The sequence below is a fragment of the Danio aesculapii genome, chromosome 10 (genome assembly GCF_903798145.1).
Source record: "Danio aesculapii chromosome 10, fDanAes4.1, whole genome shotgun sequence".
NCBI lineage: Eukaryota > Metazoa > Chordata > Actinopteri > Cypriniformes > Danionidae > Danio > Danio aesculapii.
This window is the reverse complement of record NC_079444.1, coordinates 42,614,976-42,634,887: the sequence shown is the minus strand read 5'-3', so window position 1 is coordinate 42,634,887 and position 19,912 is coordinate 42,614,976. Positions and strand designations below refer to the sequence as shown.

The 19,912-nt window shown below is 36.0% G+C and overlaps 1 protein-coding gene across 3 annotated transcripts in view; it reads right to left on the bottom strand.

The window, feature by feature from the left end:
* Positions 1–5,091: 5,091 nt before the first annotated feature.
* The window catches only part of fgfr1b (fibroblast growth factor receptor 1b), an 86,584-nt gene continuing 71,763 nt past the window's right edge, over positions 5,092–19,912 (bottom strand). For 2 of the 3 annotated variants that reach the window (XM_056466563.1, XM_056466566.1), the window contains exons 8-17: positions 19,395–19,588; positions 16,587–16,732; positions 16,045–16,166; positions 14,682–14,792; positions 13,870–14,060; positions 12,233–12,355; positions 9,031–9,101; positions 7,991–8,128; positions 6,414–6,519; positions 5,092–5,743 (exon numbers count right to left, since the gene is read on the bottom strand). In XM_056466563.1, the coding sequence (XP_056322538.1) occupies positions 5,561–5,743; positions 6,414–6,519; positions 7,991–8,128; positions 9,031–9,101; positions 12,233–12,355; positions 13,870–14,060; positions 14,682–14,792; positions 16,045–16,166; positions 16,587–16,732; positions 19,395–19,588 (1,385 nt within the window). In that variant the 3' untranslated portion in view covers positions 5,092–5,560. The remainder of the gene's footprint in view (positions 5,744–6,413; positions 6,520–7,990; positions 8,129–9,030; positions 9,102–12,232; positions 12,356–13,869; positions 14,061–14,681; positions 14,793–16,044; positions 16,167–16,586; positions 16,733–19,394; positions 19,589–19,912) is intronic. The other variant, XM_056466567.1, reaches the window with a different exon arrangement.

The following is a 19,912-nucleotide window of genomic DNA, read 5'->3' as shown; positions in this document are numbered from 1 at the left end:
TTGTATATAACATTTTTGTTTATTTATATTCCCACAGGAAAGGCGATATCGGTCACCTTTATTGACAGCCTGAATATAAGTGCATGGCCACTGCCTCAAAATTCACATCATCAACAATCACACAAACAACACCGTCAACATAAAATAAACCCTGTCGTTCCAGAGTCTGTCCTAAAAGAAACCGCAGACATGCTAAGCTTTGAAATTGGTGCTAACAGATCGTCAACCACCAAACACTAAACCGACACACATATATTCCAGCGGTTTAATATTAATAGTTATTCAACATTCATCCACACTAGAATTTAGCATTGCAAGACACCAAATGAACAGTAACTGAATGCAAGCAGAGAGTAACGTTTCATTTGTAGCTTATTTCAACAATACAGAAACTCCCACAAAAGAAGACACCATCTTTTATCTTCTAGTTCAGATTTAGCCTTAAGTTATTTAAATTTCCACAATAAATCACAGCCAAAGTTTGTCAATTTAAGAGTAAGGTGTGTCATTTGAAATACTCACTCAATCTGCCATTGGTTGAGCCAACAGATGACCCCGCCCCCTTTTCACACGATCGGTCAAATCCAGTGGAGCTTTGATGAGCTAGTCAGGATCAAATAAAGCTTCATTTAAATAGTTTTAAAGGAATAATTCAACCTTCAATGAAAATTTGGATGAACAAAAAAGTTATTTTGAGAAATGTTCAAAAAATTATTCAGAACTGAAGCCTAAAGGATATTTTTTTTCATACTATGCACGTCAATCACACCTGACAACATTTGTCTGAAATTCTGGGAGATCGAGGCAGGGAGGGTGTGGCAGTGGGCATGGTCGGTGGTGGGGTTGGGTTTGGCCTGATGGGTTCAAGTGTGAACCGGTGATGTTTGTGGTGTTAGTAACTGTACCATGGACTATGTTTCGGGCAGCTGTAGCGATCGGATACTATACCAAAGTTGCCAAACTTGGGGTGTTACAGACTATAAAAAAGCTGAGAGGACTGGGAGGGTGAAATGACAGAGTTGTTGGTTGGGATGGGTTTTGTCTGAGAACTAGGGGGACAGGTGTGGACCGGTGATGTTTGTGGTGTTAGTAACTGTACTATGGACCAGGTTTCGGGCATCTGCAGTGACCGGACCAGTGACTAAACCAAAGTTGCTGACTTGGAGGTGTTACAGACTGTACAAAAAAGGACTGGATGGGGGGGGCCGGGGGGATGATTCTCAGGGTGTTGGTTGGGATGGGGTTTGTCTGAGTAACACAATTGTGAATGGGGGGCAGGTGTGGACCGGTGATGTTTGTACTGTACTATGTACTATGGATCGGGTTTCGGGCGGTTGTGGCAATCGAATACTATACCAAAGTTGCCGAACCAAGGGTGTTACAGACTGTACCAAAAAGCTGAGGACATAGGGGAGGCAGGGGATGGACGTGGTCGGGGGTGATGAGAACCAGGGGGCTGGTGTGGACCGGTGATGTTTGTAGTGCTAGTAACTTTAGTAACTGTACTGTGGACCGGGTTTCAGGCGACCGTGGTGTACAAATACTGTACAAAAGAGGTTTCAGAGGAGAAATAAAATGGGGGGGGGGGGGGGGGGGGGGCGGCGTGAGATGGATCTTCAAAATATCTCTTTTTGTGAGAAAGAGAAAAAAACAACACCAGGTTTCTGAAACATTCACTCAGTCTGCAGTTGGTTGAAATTAGGGGAGTTCTCCAGCAAAAATAAAACAGGAGGGTGGCGGGAGATGGGTCTGAAATATGGGAGAATCCAGGGAGAGAGATAGGTTTGATACCACTCAAGTGAGTAAATGTTAAGTAAATTTTCATTTTTGGGTGAACTATCCCTTTTAATACATCTTGTGAAATTACACACTTGACTTAATATTGCAACCTAATCTCACTGAAAACACAAATATTAATTGTTTTGGCCAATAAGTGGTTAATTTTAATTAATTATTTGAAAAAGAGCATCCAAGTCCACACTAAACATATGATGCGTCCCAATTCGCATACTTATTTTCCTTCGACTTATTCCCTACCCGTTTGCATACTGTACCGTAAATAGTGTTACTGTACCGTAATAACGAAAATAAGATTAGTGAGTTCCAAATCATAGTATGTTGAAATGAGAATTTCAAAGTTACTCGGATGATCTACTATTTCCAGTAGAAACTAAAAGTGCAGATCTGAGTTGACACCAAATGCGAAGTTTTGAATTATTAGTGAGTAGATTACATACAATTAAACTCAAATACACAAAAGATTTCAGAAGGCCAGCGCAAATGATGCTGAATTCACAATGCATTTACCATGAACATGTGGATTTCGTAGAGTTTTCAGAGTAAAAACTGGAGCAGTAAATTTGCGAGAGGCGAAAAACATGCCGCGAGTAATCGAGACCAAGTGACTTGATGCTGAATGTAGCGTTACAGCGAATATTGCCCATAATGCACTGCACATTGAACATGAATTCAATTAGAACTACAAACAAGGGTAAAACAAAAAGTATAAGCAAACTACAAACATGGCGGATGTGCGAGATCAATGGCAAAGTGGGGAATTTTAACGTTGTATTTAAATTTAAATTACATTTATATTTAAATCGTTTGTTAGGTGATTAACTTTTGAATAAAACTGCAGATCCGTGCTTATTGCTGAGTTCGCACCAAATGTGAATTTTCAAAGCATTTGCGTAGGTAAATTACATACAAAGTCAACTTAGATGCACAAATAAAGGCAATTTATTTTGCATTTGCGGTAAATGTTATGTTATCTTAATTTATTTTAATTTTAGCCAAACTAAAAGAAATAAGACTTTCTCCAGAAGAAAAATATAAAGATTTTCGGATGATATTAATTATTATCTAAACCTTTCACATTATATTTAATCTAAAATAACAATGTGAGCTTTTATAAACTCGTGTGTTTGGTGATTAACTTCTGAATGAAACTGCAGATCCGTGCTTAATGCTGAGTTCACACCAAATGCGAATTTTCAAAGTATTCACGCGGCTAGATTACATACAAAGTCAACGTAGCTGCACAAATAAAGGCATTTTTTTTTTAGCTGGGCAGCGCAAATGATGTGGAATACACAATGCATTTACCACAAACATGTGGAATTGGTCACATTCACCAAACAAGTTAAAAAAACGAACAGCTAACTTGAGCGGTAAATTTGCAAGAGCTGAAAAACACCCCGTGTGTAATTGAGAGCAAGTGACTTGATGCTTCCTGTGTGTGTCCAGCGTTACAGCTAATATTGCCCACAATACACTGCATATTGGACGGGAGTTCGATTAGAACTACAAAAAAAGGTAAACAAAAAAGTGTAAACAAACTACAAACATGGTGGCTGTGCGAGACCAATGGCTAAGTGGAGAGGTTTAAAGATGTTATATTTAATTTATTTTAGTCAAACTAAAAGACGACTTTCTCCAAAAAAAAATATATATATATATATAAAGATGTTGGGATGATTTTAATTATTATCTAAACTTTTCATGTGATATTTCATCTGAAATAACAATCTGAGCTTTTATAAACTCACCAACTGAATAGAAGTGCAGATTCCTGCTTAATGCTGAGTTCACACCAATGTAGCGAATGTAGCGTTACAGCGAATATTGCCCATAATGCACTGCACATTGAACATGAATTCAATTAGAACTACAAACAAGGGTAAAACAAAAAGTATAAGCAAACTACAAACATGGCGGATGTGCGAGACCAATGGCAAAGTGGGGAATTTTAAAAACGTTATATTTAAATCGTGTGTTTGGTGATTAACTTCTGAATAGAAGTGCAGATTCATGCTTATTGCTGAGTTCACACCAAATGTGAATTTTTGAAGTATTCACGCGGCTAGATTACATAAAAAAAGTTAATGTAGATGCACAAATAAAGGCAATTTTCAGCTGGGCAGCTCAAATGATGTGGAATACACAATGCATTTACCACAAACATGTGGATTTGGTCACGTGTATGCGACAAATTCCACAAAACGTAACTAATAACTTGAACGATAACTTCGCGAGAGCCAAAAAACTTCCCGTGAGTAATCGAGAGCAAGTGACTTGATGCTGAATCCAGCGTTACAGCTAATATTTCCCACAATATGCACATTGAACATGAATTCAATTAGAACTACAAACAAAGGTAGAAAAAGTGTAAACAAACTACAAACATGGCGGATGTGGACCAATGGCTAGGTGGAGAGGCTTAAAGATGTTCGAATGATTGTTAATTATTACATAGCCTTTTTATGTCATATTTCATTCATTTTCTTTTCGGCTTAGTCCCTTTATTAATCAGGTGTCACCACAGCAGAGTGAACCGCCAACTTATCCAGCATATGTATTATGCACAGTGGCGTAGAACAAAATGCACGGATAACTGACAGGGGCCCTTGGGTTGTGAGGGTGATGACGGATGATACTAGGGGGGGGGGGTTGGGGGTATGGTTGCTGATTAAGCAGCGGATGCCATTCCAGCTGCAACCCAACACTGGGAAACACCCATACACTCTTGTATTCACACATACGCTATGGCCAATTTTGAAACCCACGCCAACACGGGGAAAACTTGCAAACTCCACACAGAAATGCCAGCTGATCCATTCAGGGCTCGAACCAGTGACCTTCTTGCTGTGAGGCGATCGTCTTATCCACTGTGCCACCGTGATGCCCCCATGTCATATTTCATTAGAAACAATAATGTGAACTTTTATAAAAACGTGTTTGGTGATTAACTTCTGAACGCGTAATTATGCAAAGATTTCTCTGCATGAAAGACTCACGAATGGCAGATTTACCTTCAATAAGGTAGGAAATTAAATATAAAAGAAACATGGATCATGTGACAAGATGATTGACAGGCCATGTAACTAAGCAACAGACTGATTCCCTAATAAGAAAGGAAATCGGCCGTCACACACTCAAAAGTATGCACCTTTTCTTCACAAAAAGACGCAGAATAAGTAGGCGAATTGGAACACAGCAATAACCATGTGAACACGATCAAATTAGATTGTATGAATTAGCCAGTAATTCACTGGAACGGTTATAACTTGCTATAATAATAATAATAATTCATTAGGAACCAATGAGATTTCATTGCAAGACTATGGACACATAAAAGCAACGACAAAAACGTTGCGCGTCATGATTTCGGCTGGATCCTTTCTCTCAAACAAATACAAACAAAAAAAAAAGCGAATAAACAAGCTCATACAAAAATAATCATAATTATAATAGTCATATAAAACAAAATAGCGTCTATATAATTTCATATTTGTACAATTATCCGCATTTACAAAGCCAGCATACTGTACTGTTTAACACTTGCGATTAATTCTCCAATAAAAAAAGCACAGTTTTCCTTCAGTGATGCTTCTGAGGATGTCCTTCTGAAGGATCAGGAGCGTATAATCGAGATCCAGATCAGTCCTGATGTCCAGAGTGTGTTTGTCCTGCTCTTTACTATCCCCAGGCTGAACTCTTCAGTCTCTGAGTCTGCAGTTTACGAGTCAGGTGTATGTATTTGAGGAGATGGAGGTCCAGCTCAGCGTTTTTTGAAGGAGCGCATGGGTTGTTGTGAAGGAACTGAAGGAGGGATGCAGGGATCTTCAGGTCCGGGTTCTTGTAAGAAAACGGAGTCCTGCTCGGATGAACATGTGGAGCTGCGTTCGCTCAGGATGACCTGAGAGTACATGGGCTCCAGCGGCACTGACAGCTCCAGATACTCCTGCAAGACAAACACTCACATTAATACACTGGTATGATGGTAAAAACGTTACAGTATTGGGTAAAAAGTAATATATTACAATTTTAAGCCTATCATACACTTGCACACATAAAAATAACACAAATGCTGCATCCCAATTCGCATACTTTCCATCGAAAACAGTATTCGCAAGTAGAATTAGTGCGTCCCAAACCATAGTATGTTAAAAAGAGAGCATGCCAAAGCCTCCTGCTTGGTCTACTGTTTCCAAAGTGTAGAACCAACACAATCTCACGGCAATTCGTAACTTTTTTTTTGTGGCTAATTCGTACGAATTCGTACGATCTAATTCGTACAATTTAGTACGATTTGCTCATCCTCCAATGACGGTTGGGTTTAGGGGCGGGGTTAGGTGCCACGCCTCCTTTTTAAAATCGTACCATTTCGTACGACTGAACTCGTACGAATTAGCCACTAAACGGTCAAAACGTAAAATACTTGCGTTTTCTCGTGAGATCAGGCTGGTAGAACCGTCTGGACTATATCTTACCATTAGAAGCTGGCTATATTCACACACCGCTGTCACACAACTGTGTTTAAAGCCTTTATAAAAGTTATTAATGCATAATAGGTGCCCTTTAAAATTCAGGACGGCTAAACATTGTGTGATTTGGAGCTGGATGTTTCTTACCTGATTTGAGATCAGGGACAGGGTGCGATCCAGATCTTCTACCAGCTGTTTAAATGTTGGTCTCTGTGTTGGAAGCGCATGCCAGCAGTCCTTCATCATCAGATATCTGGATTAAAAAAATAAGAAATTGCACAATGTTAGAGAGAGAGGAATAATTAGTGTTGGTTTTTCTGGTTGTGCGCATCATGTGTTTGAGTATTTTATTTAAAATAAAGACAACTCTGCTTAAAAGGACAGCTGAAAATGTAACATTTATTCACGTTTCAAACTGGTTTGAGTTTCTTTCTTCTGTTAAACACACAAGGAGATATTTTGTATAATGTTGGAAACTTGTAACCGTTAACTTGCATTGTATTTTTTCCTGCTATGGAAGTAAATGGTTACAGGTTTCCAGAATTTTTCAAAATGTTTTTTTTTTGTTGACTAAATAAAAGAAACTCATAAAGGTTTGGGGAAAACTGTGAGTAAATATTCTTTTTCGATTGCTTAAATTACACTATTGCTTTAATTAAAAACTGAATTTTTAAAAACTTCTATCAAACATTTTATTTAAATGACAGATATATTAATTGGATTTATTTAAATAATAAATATTGTTGTCACATTGTTAAACGTGTCAAACTATTCTAAATAAAGTTTTCATTGGTGATAAGGTGGCAAGAGTGGAAAAATTTTAATAAAATAACATAAAAATAAGTATAATATATACTTAAATATTTTTATTTTAATAATTCTGTAAAAAATAAAAAACAAATCATTAATATAGTGTTTCCTCAAATATAAATGAAATAAAATAAAAAAATAAATAACTAAATAAAAAAAATACATTACATTTTTTTAAATTATATGAAGATAAAATTACAAAATTTAAATAAATATAGTATGTTTTCCTCAAAATAAAATATAATACAATAATAAATAAATACAAAATTAAAAAAAAAAAACAATTGTGTATAAATAAAACAAAACAATTTATATAGAGTGTGTTCCTCAAAATAAATAAATAAATAAAATTAAATAATTCTGTAAAAATAAAACAAAACGATTAATATAGTATGTTTTCATCAAAAATAAAATAAAGAATACTTTACAAAAACTAAATAAAAAAAATAATGTTGTGATATAAAACAAGAATATTAGTATAGTACATTTTCATCAAAATACAATAATGAATAAATAAATAAATACATACAAAATTAAATAAAATAATAATTTTGTATAAATAAAATAAAAAATATTAATATGTTTTCTTCAAAATAAAAAAAAAAAATAATAAAAAATAACATAAAATGAAATAATTCTGTAAAATTAAACTATTAATATTGCATGTTTTCCTCCAAAAAAAAAAAAACAATAATAAATAAATAATAAGCACATTAAAAATTTAATAAAAAACGTAAATAATTCTGTAAAATAAAACAAACCTAAACAAAATTATTATAGTACGTTTTCCTCAAGAACATTATGGTGTATAAAAGTGATTTTTTTAATATCATTTACAAACAAGTTGTTTACAGACTCAACTGCATGAAAAGCTTCATATTGTGTGTAATAGTGAGTGAGTGAAAGTGCCGTACAGCTCCTGTGTGCAGGCGGAGGGTTTGTCCATGCGGTGTCCTTCTCTCAGCAGCTTGAAGAGCTCCTCTACAGGCACTCCAGGATAAGGAGATCCTCCGAGAGTGAAGATCTCCCACAGAAGAACCCCAAAAGACCACCTGCAACATCATAGCGCTCGCTTAATACCAATCAGTGGTATGTATTGGGTTAAAAAAAGTAATATATTAAAATTTTTTGTCTACCTTTTAGGTGAACTATCACTTTAAAGGGGACCTATTTTACAAGATATCAAATAAATCTGATGTGCCAACAGTCTGTATGTGACGTTTCAGTTCAAAATACCACACTAATTATATTTTATAATGCTTTTGTAAGCCTTTAATACTAATAGTGGCGTTTTAAATTTAAATGAGATTGTGCACTTTTCAAAAGAGGGCGGAGCTACAAATGCCTTTGTGTCAGCATAGTGGCAGATTCAAAACAGGACTTATGTCCTATGCTAATGAGGGAGAGATGGTCACTAGTGGGCGGGGCTTCTCTAATGACACGTACAAAGGGAGAATGTCAATCAAAATAACTATGAAATTATTATAAAAAATACAATTGATATATTTTTCCATTAGAGGCTGGTTATATTCACACACTGCTGACACACAACTGTGTTAAAACACCTTACAAAAGTGATTTTTGCCCTTTAAAAACATAAATCAATACATTTTGGATATTTTAATTAAATAAATCATACATATTCTGCCTTTTAGGGCTCTAAACCAGGATATTAGTAGGCTATATTAATAATTCCAGGTTCCTAGTGCATAGACAGACAAATAAACAACCGCATTTGCATATATGTTTTGTTGATTTCCTGTCATCTGAATTTGTGACATAAATAACACACATCATTGTCTCGGGTCATATAGTAGCACCTTCAGAGAATGAGGACGACGACGAGTCTTCATCAGAAGAGAACAAGCCATCGAGTAGCCAAGAGCTCTATAAAAGTGAGTTTTGCATAATAGTGCCCCTTTAAAGTAAGAGCACTGAAGACTGAAGTACTTACACGTCACTCTGATGTGTGTAAATCCTGTCGAATAAAGCCTCGGGTGCCATCCATTTAACAGGAAGACGACCCTGAAAAACATGCAAAGATTGTCATTTAGCATAAACTGAGCAAAATGAGTACATGTAAGCAGTGTTGGGGGAAACGCATTACAAGTAACACAAGTAATAATATTACCTTTCTAAGTAACAAGTGAAGCAATGCATTACTTAAATATGTAAAAAAGGATATATATTAATTTAAATATATTATAAATATTTTATATTTACTTTGAATTCAAAAAATGTATATATACACACTATATGAAATAGAATTTTTTAATTATATAATAGTATTGAAGTAATAATATTATTTTTCTATGTAACAAGTAATGCCTTTCTTTAAAAAATTAAGTAATATTTCAGTTACCTAAAAAAAAAATGGACAGTGATTTTACATTACTAATAAACTGTCGTTAATCTGTATATATAGCATGTAGAGCTCTTGGCTCGGGTAGTTCTCAGAAGACAGCATTATCCTACATATTTTTTATGATGCGTTTTTAAAGGTAAATAAAGGTTATACAGAGTGTTGTTAATTACAAAGCAAAAAACAAAACAAAAAACCTGCAAGCCTCATCAAAAGTAAGACAAAGTAATGCAAAAGTAACTCAAAAGTAGCATAACGCATTACTTACCGTAAAAAGTAACTAAGTGATACAACTAGTTACTTTTTTTAGAGAGTAACTCAATATTGTAATGCATTACATTCAAAAGTAACTTTCCCCAACATTATTTTTGTTCTCATAAACCAAGCAGTAGAAGTGAGCAATGTTTGGGGAAATGCATTACAAGTAATGTGAGTTACCTAATAATGTTACTTTTCTCTGTAACAAGTAATGCATTACTTAAAAAAATTAAGTTATAATATTTGAGTTACTCTTTAAAAGTGCGAAGCGATTTTACTCCACTAATGGCCCGTTTCCACTGAGTGGTACGGTACGGTTCGGTTTGGTACGCTTTTATGGCCGTTTCCACTGTCAAAAAGCGTACCGAACCAAACCGTACCGTACTACTTTTTCGGCACCCTTTCGAAAGTGTACCAAAACACGAGAAAGGGTACCAAAAGGCTAGATGCGCAGCTGAACGCTATTGGTTTACAGAGATATGTCATTCGCTCGCAACAAGCCAGAATAAAAACAAACAAAAAATAAATAAATAAATTGGCATGTTTAAAATACACAGCCGAGAGATTACAGCGGAATTACATATACATATAATCAGGGGCGTAGCAACCGGGGGGGACAGTGGGGATACGTCCCGCGCACTTTTAGAGACAGACCATTTGGAAACAGGTGATTAAGAATGTAAACCTTTGGGTTTCATACTGCTGTCCCCCCACTTTTAAAATGTCCACTACACCCCTGCAAATAATAACGAGCCATGGTCGATCCGGGCTCAAACAAACCTTGTCGTCGTCTTGATGAACAACCACAAAGCCAAAAAGAAGAGCAGATTTACCCTGTGCCCCAGATTTACCCTTTGCCCCTGTTTTTTTACAAGCCAGTCTGAAGCGCGAGCAGTTTCGTTTTCTTCCTTGCGCTCGCCGCGCGTCTATATCTTAAAAATAACAAACTTCTTGAGCTGATGATAATAACGTGCGCTTCATTATTGACGTGCTATTGAAACCCGATCCTGTCGGAAACTGACAAACACGAGAGTGACATATTCAGAAAGAAAAGGACAAACGCAAGAGTGAAGCGCGGACAAAGGAGAAGCCCGACAAAACTCAGGAGCAAATTGTTTCAGCAACCTGAATCACAAACAAACTGCCACGTTTATCATCCGCTTCTGGACTATTCTGAACAGGGAATGACAGAATTACTCTCTAACAGAGGTTACATGTGCTGGTGAAGGTTAAAGATACAGATGAGAGGTTTACACTGACTGGACTATGTTGCGTGATGTTTATGAACCTAAATAAGGACTAAATGTCTGTTGTGTGTAGTTATTCTGTAATTGGTAACATATCTGAGACTGTAAGGGGCTGTATGTGTTCATATGTTCATTTATTAATTTATTTAATATAATTACAGACGTTACAGTAGACTATTTCGCACTGTCATTGATCTGCAGTTATAATCAACTCATGTTCATTGAAAAGTTAGTAATAAACATTTCTACACAAGTATTTATGTGTATGAAGCATCTGTGTTGTGAGAAGAGCTTCTCATATGGTATGTGAACGACCCCTACAGCTTTATTGTAGACATTTCCTCGAGCGAGAATGACGTCGACTGAAACTTTGTCATACACCACGCCCACCAAAAGGGTACCCTTGGTGGTGGAAACGCAAGCCTGATAAAGGTGACCCGTACCGACCTGAATCGTACCGTACTGTACCACTCAGTGGAAACGAGCCATAATAAGACAAAAAGTACAAAGGCAGCAAACACATTGCTTTAAACGTTCATTAATCTGTATATACAGCATGTAGAGCTCAGGAGTTCTCACAAGATAACATTATCCTACATTATTATTTCTGATGCATTTTTAAAGGTAAATGAAGGTTATACAGTGTGTTGTTAATTACAGAGCAAAAACCAAAGAAAAAAAAGCCTGCAATTCTGAAAGACATCAAAAGTAAGACAAAGTAATGCAAACGTAACTCAAAACTAAGTAATGCTAATAGTTACTTTTTAGGGAGCAACTCAATTTTGTAGCTGTAATGCATTAATTTCAAAAGTAACTTTCCCCAACACTTCATGTGTTATAATGCATTACAGGCAACGGAAGTTACATAAAAACCCAACACTGGGTATCATCCACACATCTTGCATTCACACACATACACTACGGCCAATTTAATTTATCCAATTCCCCTATAGCGCATGTGTTTAGACTGTGAGAGAAACCAAAGCACCCGGAGGAAACCCACACCAAACACAAGGAGAACATGCAAACTCCACACAGGAGCGCCAACTGACTCAGCCAGGGCTCAAACCAGCGACCTTCTTGTTGTGAGGTGATCGTGCTTCCCACTGCGCCACCGTGACGCATACTTTTATTATTATTATTTAATCATATAAATAGCAATATTACTTACTTATACTTTTTATTATTACAAGTAATGCATTACTTAAACTAGTTAAAAAATGTAATGCGAGTTACATAGTATCTGACTTAGTATCTTACATATTGTTCCATAGTATGTGAGGGCTTACATTAGTGGTCTTCTTGTAGTAGTCTATGTGATGAACGTCCCGGGCCAGGCCGAAGTCTGCTATCTTCATTACATTATCCTCTGTTACTAGTACATTACGTGCTGCCAAGTCTCTGTGGATACACTGCAAACACAGACACACAAATATTTATTAGCAGCCCGCATTTCGTGAATTATTAGTGTCAGTTTTTTTAAATAAGTCATATTATGCATTGAGATAACAGTTGCAACACAGACTCATTCTGAAAACGTAGCCCTACAGACGTTTCTGGAGGCTGCGAATTACCTAGCCGGAGGTACGTAAGGCTGCATTTCATTTATTTATTTATTTTTTAAACGAACGCTACAGGATGGTGTGACGCCGTTCCTTTTCGCACTTACTAGCTGACCGCTTACCCCCGTATGGACGGCATTTCGGCTGCAACCAGTTTGTCCCGTTAGCGCGCCAGGTGCGTTAGTGGACTTGAGACGCAGAGAGGAGCTGACCATGACGACGGGGTTCGAGTCCGGGTCAAGAGCAGTTCCAGAAAGCAGGTAAGACAAAAACAGATTTCAAAAAATAAAACAAACAAGAAAATAGCAGGGTGAAAATGTGGTAAAATCTGAAAACGTGGTAAAAAAAAATCAGACGAGGGCTTTTCTTTTTGTGGATTGCTTTTGAAACGTGCTGGTTGGGTTTAGGGAAGTGGGTGAGCGGGTCAATCGATAAAATTAGTTGGGTTTAGGGAAGGAGAAGGGTGGGGCAGTCGATCGTTCGCTCAGTCAGTCAAAAAGTCTGTCAACAGCGGCCTCTGGTGGTTTTATGTGAGAACAGCAGGCGCGAATAGCACTCGTGAGGGAAATTTGAGATCTCAAAAAGCGAAGAAGGCGACCTCTGGTGGATTCGCTAAAACAAAAAATGCAGAAAAACGTGCCGTCGTGACGCATTCCTCAGTCTCCAGAAACGTTTGTAGAGGTAAGTTTTCAGAATGAACCTGGGTTGAACACTTTCCTTGAAGAGAGGTTGATGAGACTGTCATCAAAACTTTATAATCATGAAACATGATTAAGATTTTATGCATGCTTATGACAACTGTTATTAAGTGTTATTTTGTCAGTTATGGCATAACTGACATTGTTATGACAACCTGACATTAACAAATACATCGCAACCTGTTTTTGTCTTTGTCAAGAGAACTTGACTTTACCAAGACAACAAAACCTGTCATAAATCTGTCATAAACATGACTGTCATAGGGCCTTATAAATGTGTCATGAATTTTATAACAGCCTCATATATTTTTTGGACCTCATCTACAGTGGTACAAGCTGAATTTGTCATTAAAATATCATTAAATATTAATGAGACTCTTAAAAATGATTTGACAGTGTACTGACACTTTTAATGAGACATTTTAATGACAGTGAAAATATGATCAGAACAATATTCATGACACATTATTGCATTTAAAATGTATTTTACCACATAAATGTAGTAAATAAATTAAATAAATAAATAAGAAGGGGAAAAAATATATACAAAAAAAGAACAAATATATATTTTAAAATATATAGAAATAAAATAATGTGTGTTTGAATTCTTGTACAGCTTTTAAAATAGGATTTAATGGCCTCTTTAATAAACGATGTAATATGCACCTTTTTGGATGCCAGGTATTCCATGCCCCGCGCCACCTGGTATGCGCAGGACACCAGGTCTTTGATGGACATGCTCTCGACGGGCAGTGGGTCAGGATTGTAACAGTACTCCATGCCATGCGGTCGGCGGGCGCGCAGGTATTCCCGCAGGTTTCCTTTAGAGGCGAACTCCACAATCACATACAGCGGGCCTGGAGGAAGAAGATGGCCAACAAACACACAGGCTGAAATCACTGCTGGAAAGAGCACTGAAATATTATACTTCAGGTAAAGTATCATTACTTGGCAAAAGATGCAGTGCAAGTAGAGTTTAGCCACTAATTACATTTCTGAATGGGTCAAATTATTCTTAATAGAGTTTTAATTTGTGATAAAGTGACAAGAGTGGAAAAATAAACTAAAGAAATAAATAAAAAAATAAAAATATGTAATGTAATATAAAATCAAACATATTTAATTTAAATAAATAAATATAAAATAAAAATAAAAACATAAAAATATATAATATAATATAAATTAAATAAAAAATATATATATAAAAATTTATATTAAATGCAATTAAACAAATGATGTAATAAAATAAAAATAAAAAATATTGCTGGAAAAATCACTCCAGTAAAAAGTATATAAATAATTATAACTCAAAACGCATCTAAAGTAGTGACTGCAGGATGAAGGAAAATAGCAGATTAAAAGTACTTCTGCAGCACTTAATATTTACTAAAACAAAAGTAAATATCCACTTTTTACATTTTTTTTTACAAAAGTCCATTTATTGAGAAAAACAATCTCCCCAGACGAGCTCTTCTTACCATCTTGTGTACAAGCTCCGAGCAGGTTTATGATGTTCTTGTGTTTTCCAATCATCTTCATCATCTCCATCTCTGAGATCAGGTCAGAAAGGTCCTTCTCAGTGGCGTCAGCTGAAAAAAAAGAAATGTCAACAAAATTTATCTGAAGTTAAATTATTTTGTTTAAAGGATTAAAACAATTTCAGATTCTGTTAGCTCTCTCTCTCTCTCTCTCTCTCTCTATATATATATATATATATATGTGTATGTATATGTATGTGTGTGTGTGTGTAATTATCAGCCCCCCTGAATTATTAGCCCACCTGTTTATTTTTTCCCCCAATTTCTGTTTAACGGAGAGCAGATTTTCTCCACACATTTCTGCACGTAATAGTTTTAATAACTCATCTCTAATAACTGATTTATTTTCTCTTTGTCATGATGACAGTAAATAATATTAGACTAGATATTCTTCAAGACACTTCTATACAGCTTAAAGTGACATTTAAAGGGTTAACTAGGTTAACTAGGCAGGTTAGGGTAATTAGGCAAGTTATTGGATAACGATGGTTTGTTCTGTAGACTATCGAAAAAATCTATAGCTTTAAGGGGCTAATAATATTGACCTTAAAATGGGTTTTAAAATATTAAAAACTGCTTTTATTCTAGCCGAAATAAAACAAGTAAGACTTTCTCCAGAAGAAAAAATATTATCAGATATACTGTGAAAATTTCCTTGCTCTGTTAAACATCATTTCGGAAATATAAAAAAAAATAAAAATAAAAATAATAAAATTAAATAAAAAATTAAAAAAATCAAATGGGGTTTAATAATTCTGACTTCAACTGTATATAATATATATACACAATTATACATATACACATTTCTTTTTTTTAATACACTTGTGTTTTTTATTTTTAAGAATCTAAATATGCAAACATAACACCTGAATTTTAAATAAAGAGGATACGGTGAGTTGGTTTGGCAATTGTCTTGAATTATTTCTTATATTCTTAAACATAAAAATAAGACACAACACTAACTGTTTTTTAAAATTATTATTTATTATTATTACAGGATATTACATCGTGGATCAAGGGTGCCTAAACTCAGTCCTGGAGGGCCGATGTCCTGCAGACTTTAGCTCCAACTTGAAAAATACACCTGTCTTGAAGTTTTAAGTTTACCTAGATAGAATTTGATTAGGTGCTTCAGGTGTGTTTAATTGTGGTTGAAGCTAAAATCTGCAGGACACCGGCCCTCCAGGACCGAGTTTCGGCACTCCCGTTCTTGATGAAGAGTTTGTTTTGGTCAGGCTTTCAAAAATGTAAATAAAGTGTGTAACTATTCAATTAGCTCTTCTTTTAGGGCAAAAGCACTTACATTTCAGCATCTTCACTGCGACTTTAGTGATGCGGTTCGGCTTGTCTTTGTCCAGACCGATGGCTTCTCCCATCACCACCTGCCCAAAGCAGCCTTCGCCCAGCGGCTTCCCGAGCACTAGCCTGGAAAAAACACACAGATGACTTATAACTGACCCTATTACAATGATGATGATGATGATTATAATGAAGAGTTATTTTTAATTAAGTTAGCAACAAAGTTTATTTTCATTAATATTTTTTACATTTCATTAATAAGTTTACAATTAAAAACAACAGACAAATACAAACATAAATTAGATACGATTTTGTTAATAAATGTTTTGATAATGTTAATAAATGATAAATATTGTAACATTTTTCCTGGTCACACTTTGCTGAATATCTCCTTAAGTGAGGTAATTTTATAAAAAAGCCTGCTGCACTCATTAAAAGGAGGACAGTTCAGTAGAATGAACGTGTTTACAGTAAGTGGAATTGTGCAACTGACGCTACAACACAGTGACAGAGGTTGAGATATTTGGATGTAAGGTGTGCGTGTACCGCTCTCTGGACACCTCCCAGCAGGGGTCCTGAGGCAGCTCGTATTCGGAGACCCCGGAGAGCATTGGGGTCCCGCTGGATGAGAGACGCGAGGGCCGGACCAACATCACACCTGAGTTCAGAGACGAGCTGGACTCCACTGACACCTGCAGTGACAGAAGGACAGGCTTAGAGGACTTCAGATGGACACGGGAGGACAAAAGTGACATGAAAATACAGTAACATACTGAAAATACAGTAACGCACTGAACGTACAGTAATCCACTGAAAATACAGTAACATACTGAAAATACAGTAACATACTGAAAATACAGTAATGCACTGAACGTACAGTAATCCACTGAAAATACAGTAACATACTGAAAATACAGTAATGCACTGAACGTACAGTAATCCACTGAAAATACAGTAACATACTGAAAATACAGTAACGCACTGAACGTACAGTAATCCACTGAAAATACAGTAACATACTGAAAATACAGTAACATACTGAAAATACAGTAATGCACTGAACGTACAGTAATCCACTGAAAATACAGTAACATACTGAAAATACAGTAATGCACTGAACGTACAGTAATCCACTGAAAATACAGTAACATACTGAAAATACAGTAACATACTGAAAATACAGTAATGCACTGAACGTACAGTAATCCACTGAAAATACAGTAACATACTGAAAATACAGTAACATACTGAAAATACAGTAACGCACTAAACGTACAGTAATCCACTGAAAATACAGTAACATACTGAAAATACAGTAACGCATTGAAAATACATAAACGTACTGAAAATACAGTTACGCACTGAACGTACAGTAATCCACTAAATATACAGTAACGCGCTGAAAATACAGTAACGCAGTGAAAATGCATTAATGTGCTGAAAACACAGTAATACGCTGAAAACACAGTAACGCACTGAAAATACAGTAACGCACTAAAAATACAGTAAAGCACCGAAAATACAGTAACGCAATGAAAATACATTAATGTGCTGAAAACACAGTAATACGCTGAAAATGCAGTAACGCACTGAAAATACATTAATGTGCTGTAAACACAGTAATGCGCGGAAAATACAGTAATACGCTGAAAATACAGTAACGCACTGAAAATACAGTAACACGCTGAAAATACATTAATGTGCTGAAAACACAGTAATATGCTGAAAATGCAGTAACACACTGAAAATACATTAATGTGCTGAAAACACAGTAATGCGCGGAAAATACAGTAATAAGCTGAAAATACAGTAATGCACTGAAAATACAGAAACGTGCTGAAAATACAGTAACGCACTGAAAATACAGTAACACACTGCAAATACAGTAACGTACTGAAAATACATTAATGTGCTGAAAACAGTAATACGCTGAAAACAGTAACGCGCTGAAAATACAGTAACGCACTGAAAATACATTAATGTGCTGAAAACACAGTAATATGCTGAAAATGCAGTAACGCACTGAAAATACATTAATGTGCTGAAAACAGTAATACGCTGAAAACAGTAACGCGCTGAAAATACAGTAACGCACTGAAAATACATTAATGTGCTGAAAACACAGTAATGCGCGGAAAATACAGTAATACGCTGAAAATACATTAATGTGCTGAAAACACAGTAATATGCTGAAAATGCAGTAACGCACTGAAAATACATTAATGTGCTGAAAACACAGTAATGCGCAGAAAATACAGTAATAAGCTGAAAATACAGTAACGCACTGAAAATACAGTAACGTGCTGAAAATACAGTAACGTGCTGAAAATACAGTAACGCACTGAAAATATAGTAGCGCACAGAAAATACAGTAACGTACAAAAAATACAGCAACACGCTGAAAATGCAGTAACGCACTGAAAATACATTAATGTGCTGAAAACATAGTAATACGCTGAAAACAGTAACGAGCTGAAAATACAGTAACGCGCTGAAAATACAGTAACGCGCTGAAAATACAGTAATGCGCTGAAAATACAGTAATGCGCTGAAAATACAGTAATACACTGAAAACACAGTAATGCGCTGAAAATACAGTAACGCGCTGAAAATACAGTAACGCGCTGAAAATACAGTAACGAGCTGAAAATACAGTAACGCGCTGAAAATACAGTAATGCGCTGAAAATACATTAATGTGCTGAAAATACAGTAATACACTGAAAACACAGTAATGCGCTGAAAATACAGTAACGCGCTGAAAATACAGTAACGCGCTGAAAATACAGTAATGCGCTGAAAATACATTAATGTGCTGAAAATACAGTAATACACTGAAAACACAGTAATGCGCTGAAAATACAGTAACGCGCTGAAAATACAGTAACGCGCTGAAAATACAGTAACGAGCTGAAAATACAGTAATACACTGAAAACACAGTAATGCGCTGAAAATACAGTAACGCGCTGAAAATACAGTAACGCGCTGAAAATACAGTAACGAGCTGAAAATACAGTAACGCGCTGAAAATACAGTAACGCACTGAAAATGCAGTAACGCACTGAAAATACATTAATGTGCTGAAAACACAGTAATACGCTGAAAACAGTAACGAGCTGAAAATACAGTAACGCGCTGGAAATACAGTAATGCACTGAAAATACATTAATGCGCTGAAAACACAAAAATGCGCTGAAAATACAGTAATTTCGTTGTGTGATGACGTTGATGAAGATTTTTTTGTTGGTGTTGTCATGATTTGCATTACCCATGTCTCTATTACCCACTATACATATATTGTAACACTATATAAGCTTATGACAGGACAGCAGTAGATCAAAGTCATGTTTTTACCTGTCTGCGCAGAGGGATGCTCTTGGCCAGCTTGTGGACGGCCAGCTGGCTGTTAAAGTCGCTCTTCTTGGAGGAGCTGCGGATTTTGACAATGGTGGCAATTCCTACCATGAGGAAGATGAGGAAGAAGCCAATGCAGTAGATCAGCACCTCCAGGTAGGACTGACTGGGCACTGCGGAGGGAGCAGTGGGGGCTTATGGGACAAACACAACACTGCGGTCAGAAACATACAACTGCATTTATCTACATCTGAAAAATGAGAGGGGTGGTGGTTCAAGTACAACTAAACTGAATGACTGTAGGGCTGTTGTTATGTGGTCGCTAGGTTGTTCTTGGTGGTTGCCAGAGTGCTTTAATTGACCCTTTTTCACAAGACTATTATGATGCATTAATGGTCATCTTAAATCCTTGAAAGCTTTTAATATTTAGATTTATTTAAGTATGAATATTTCTATATGTTATATATGTTATATATATGTTATAAGTTTTTCTTTTATTATTCCAGCAAATAAGATTG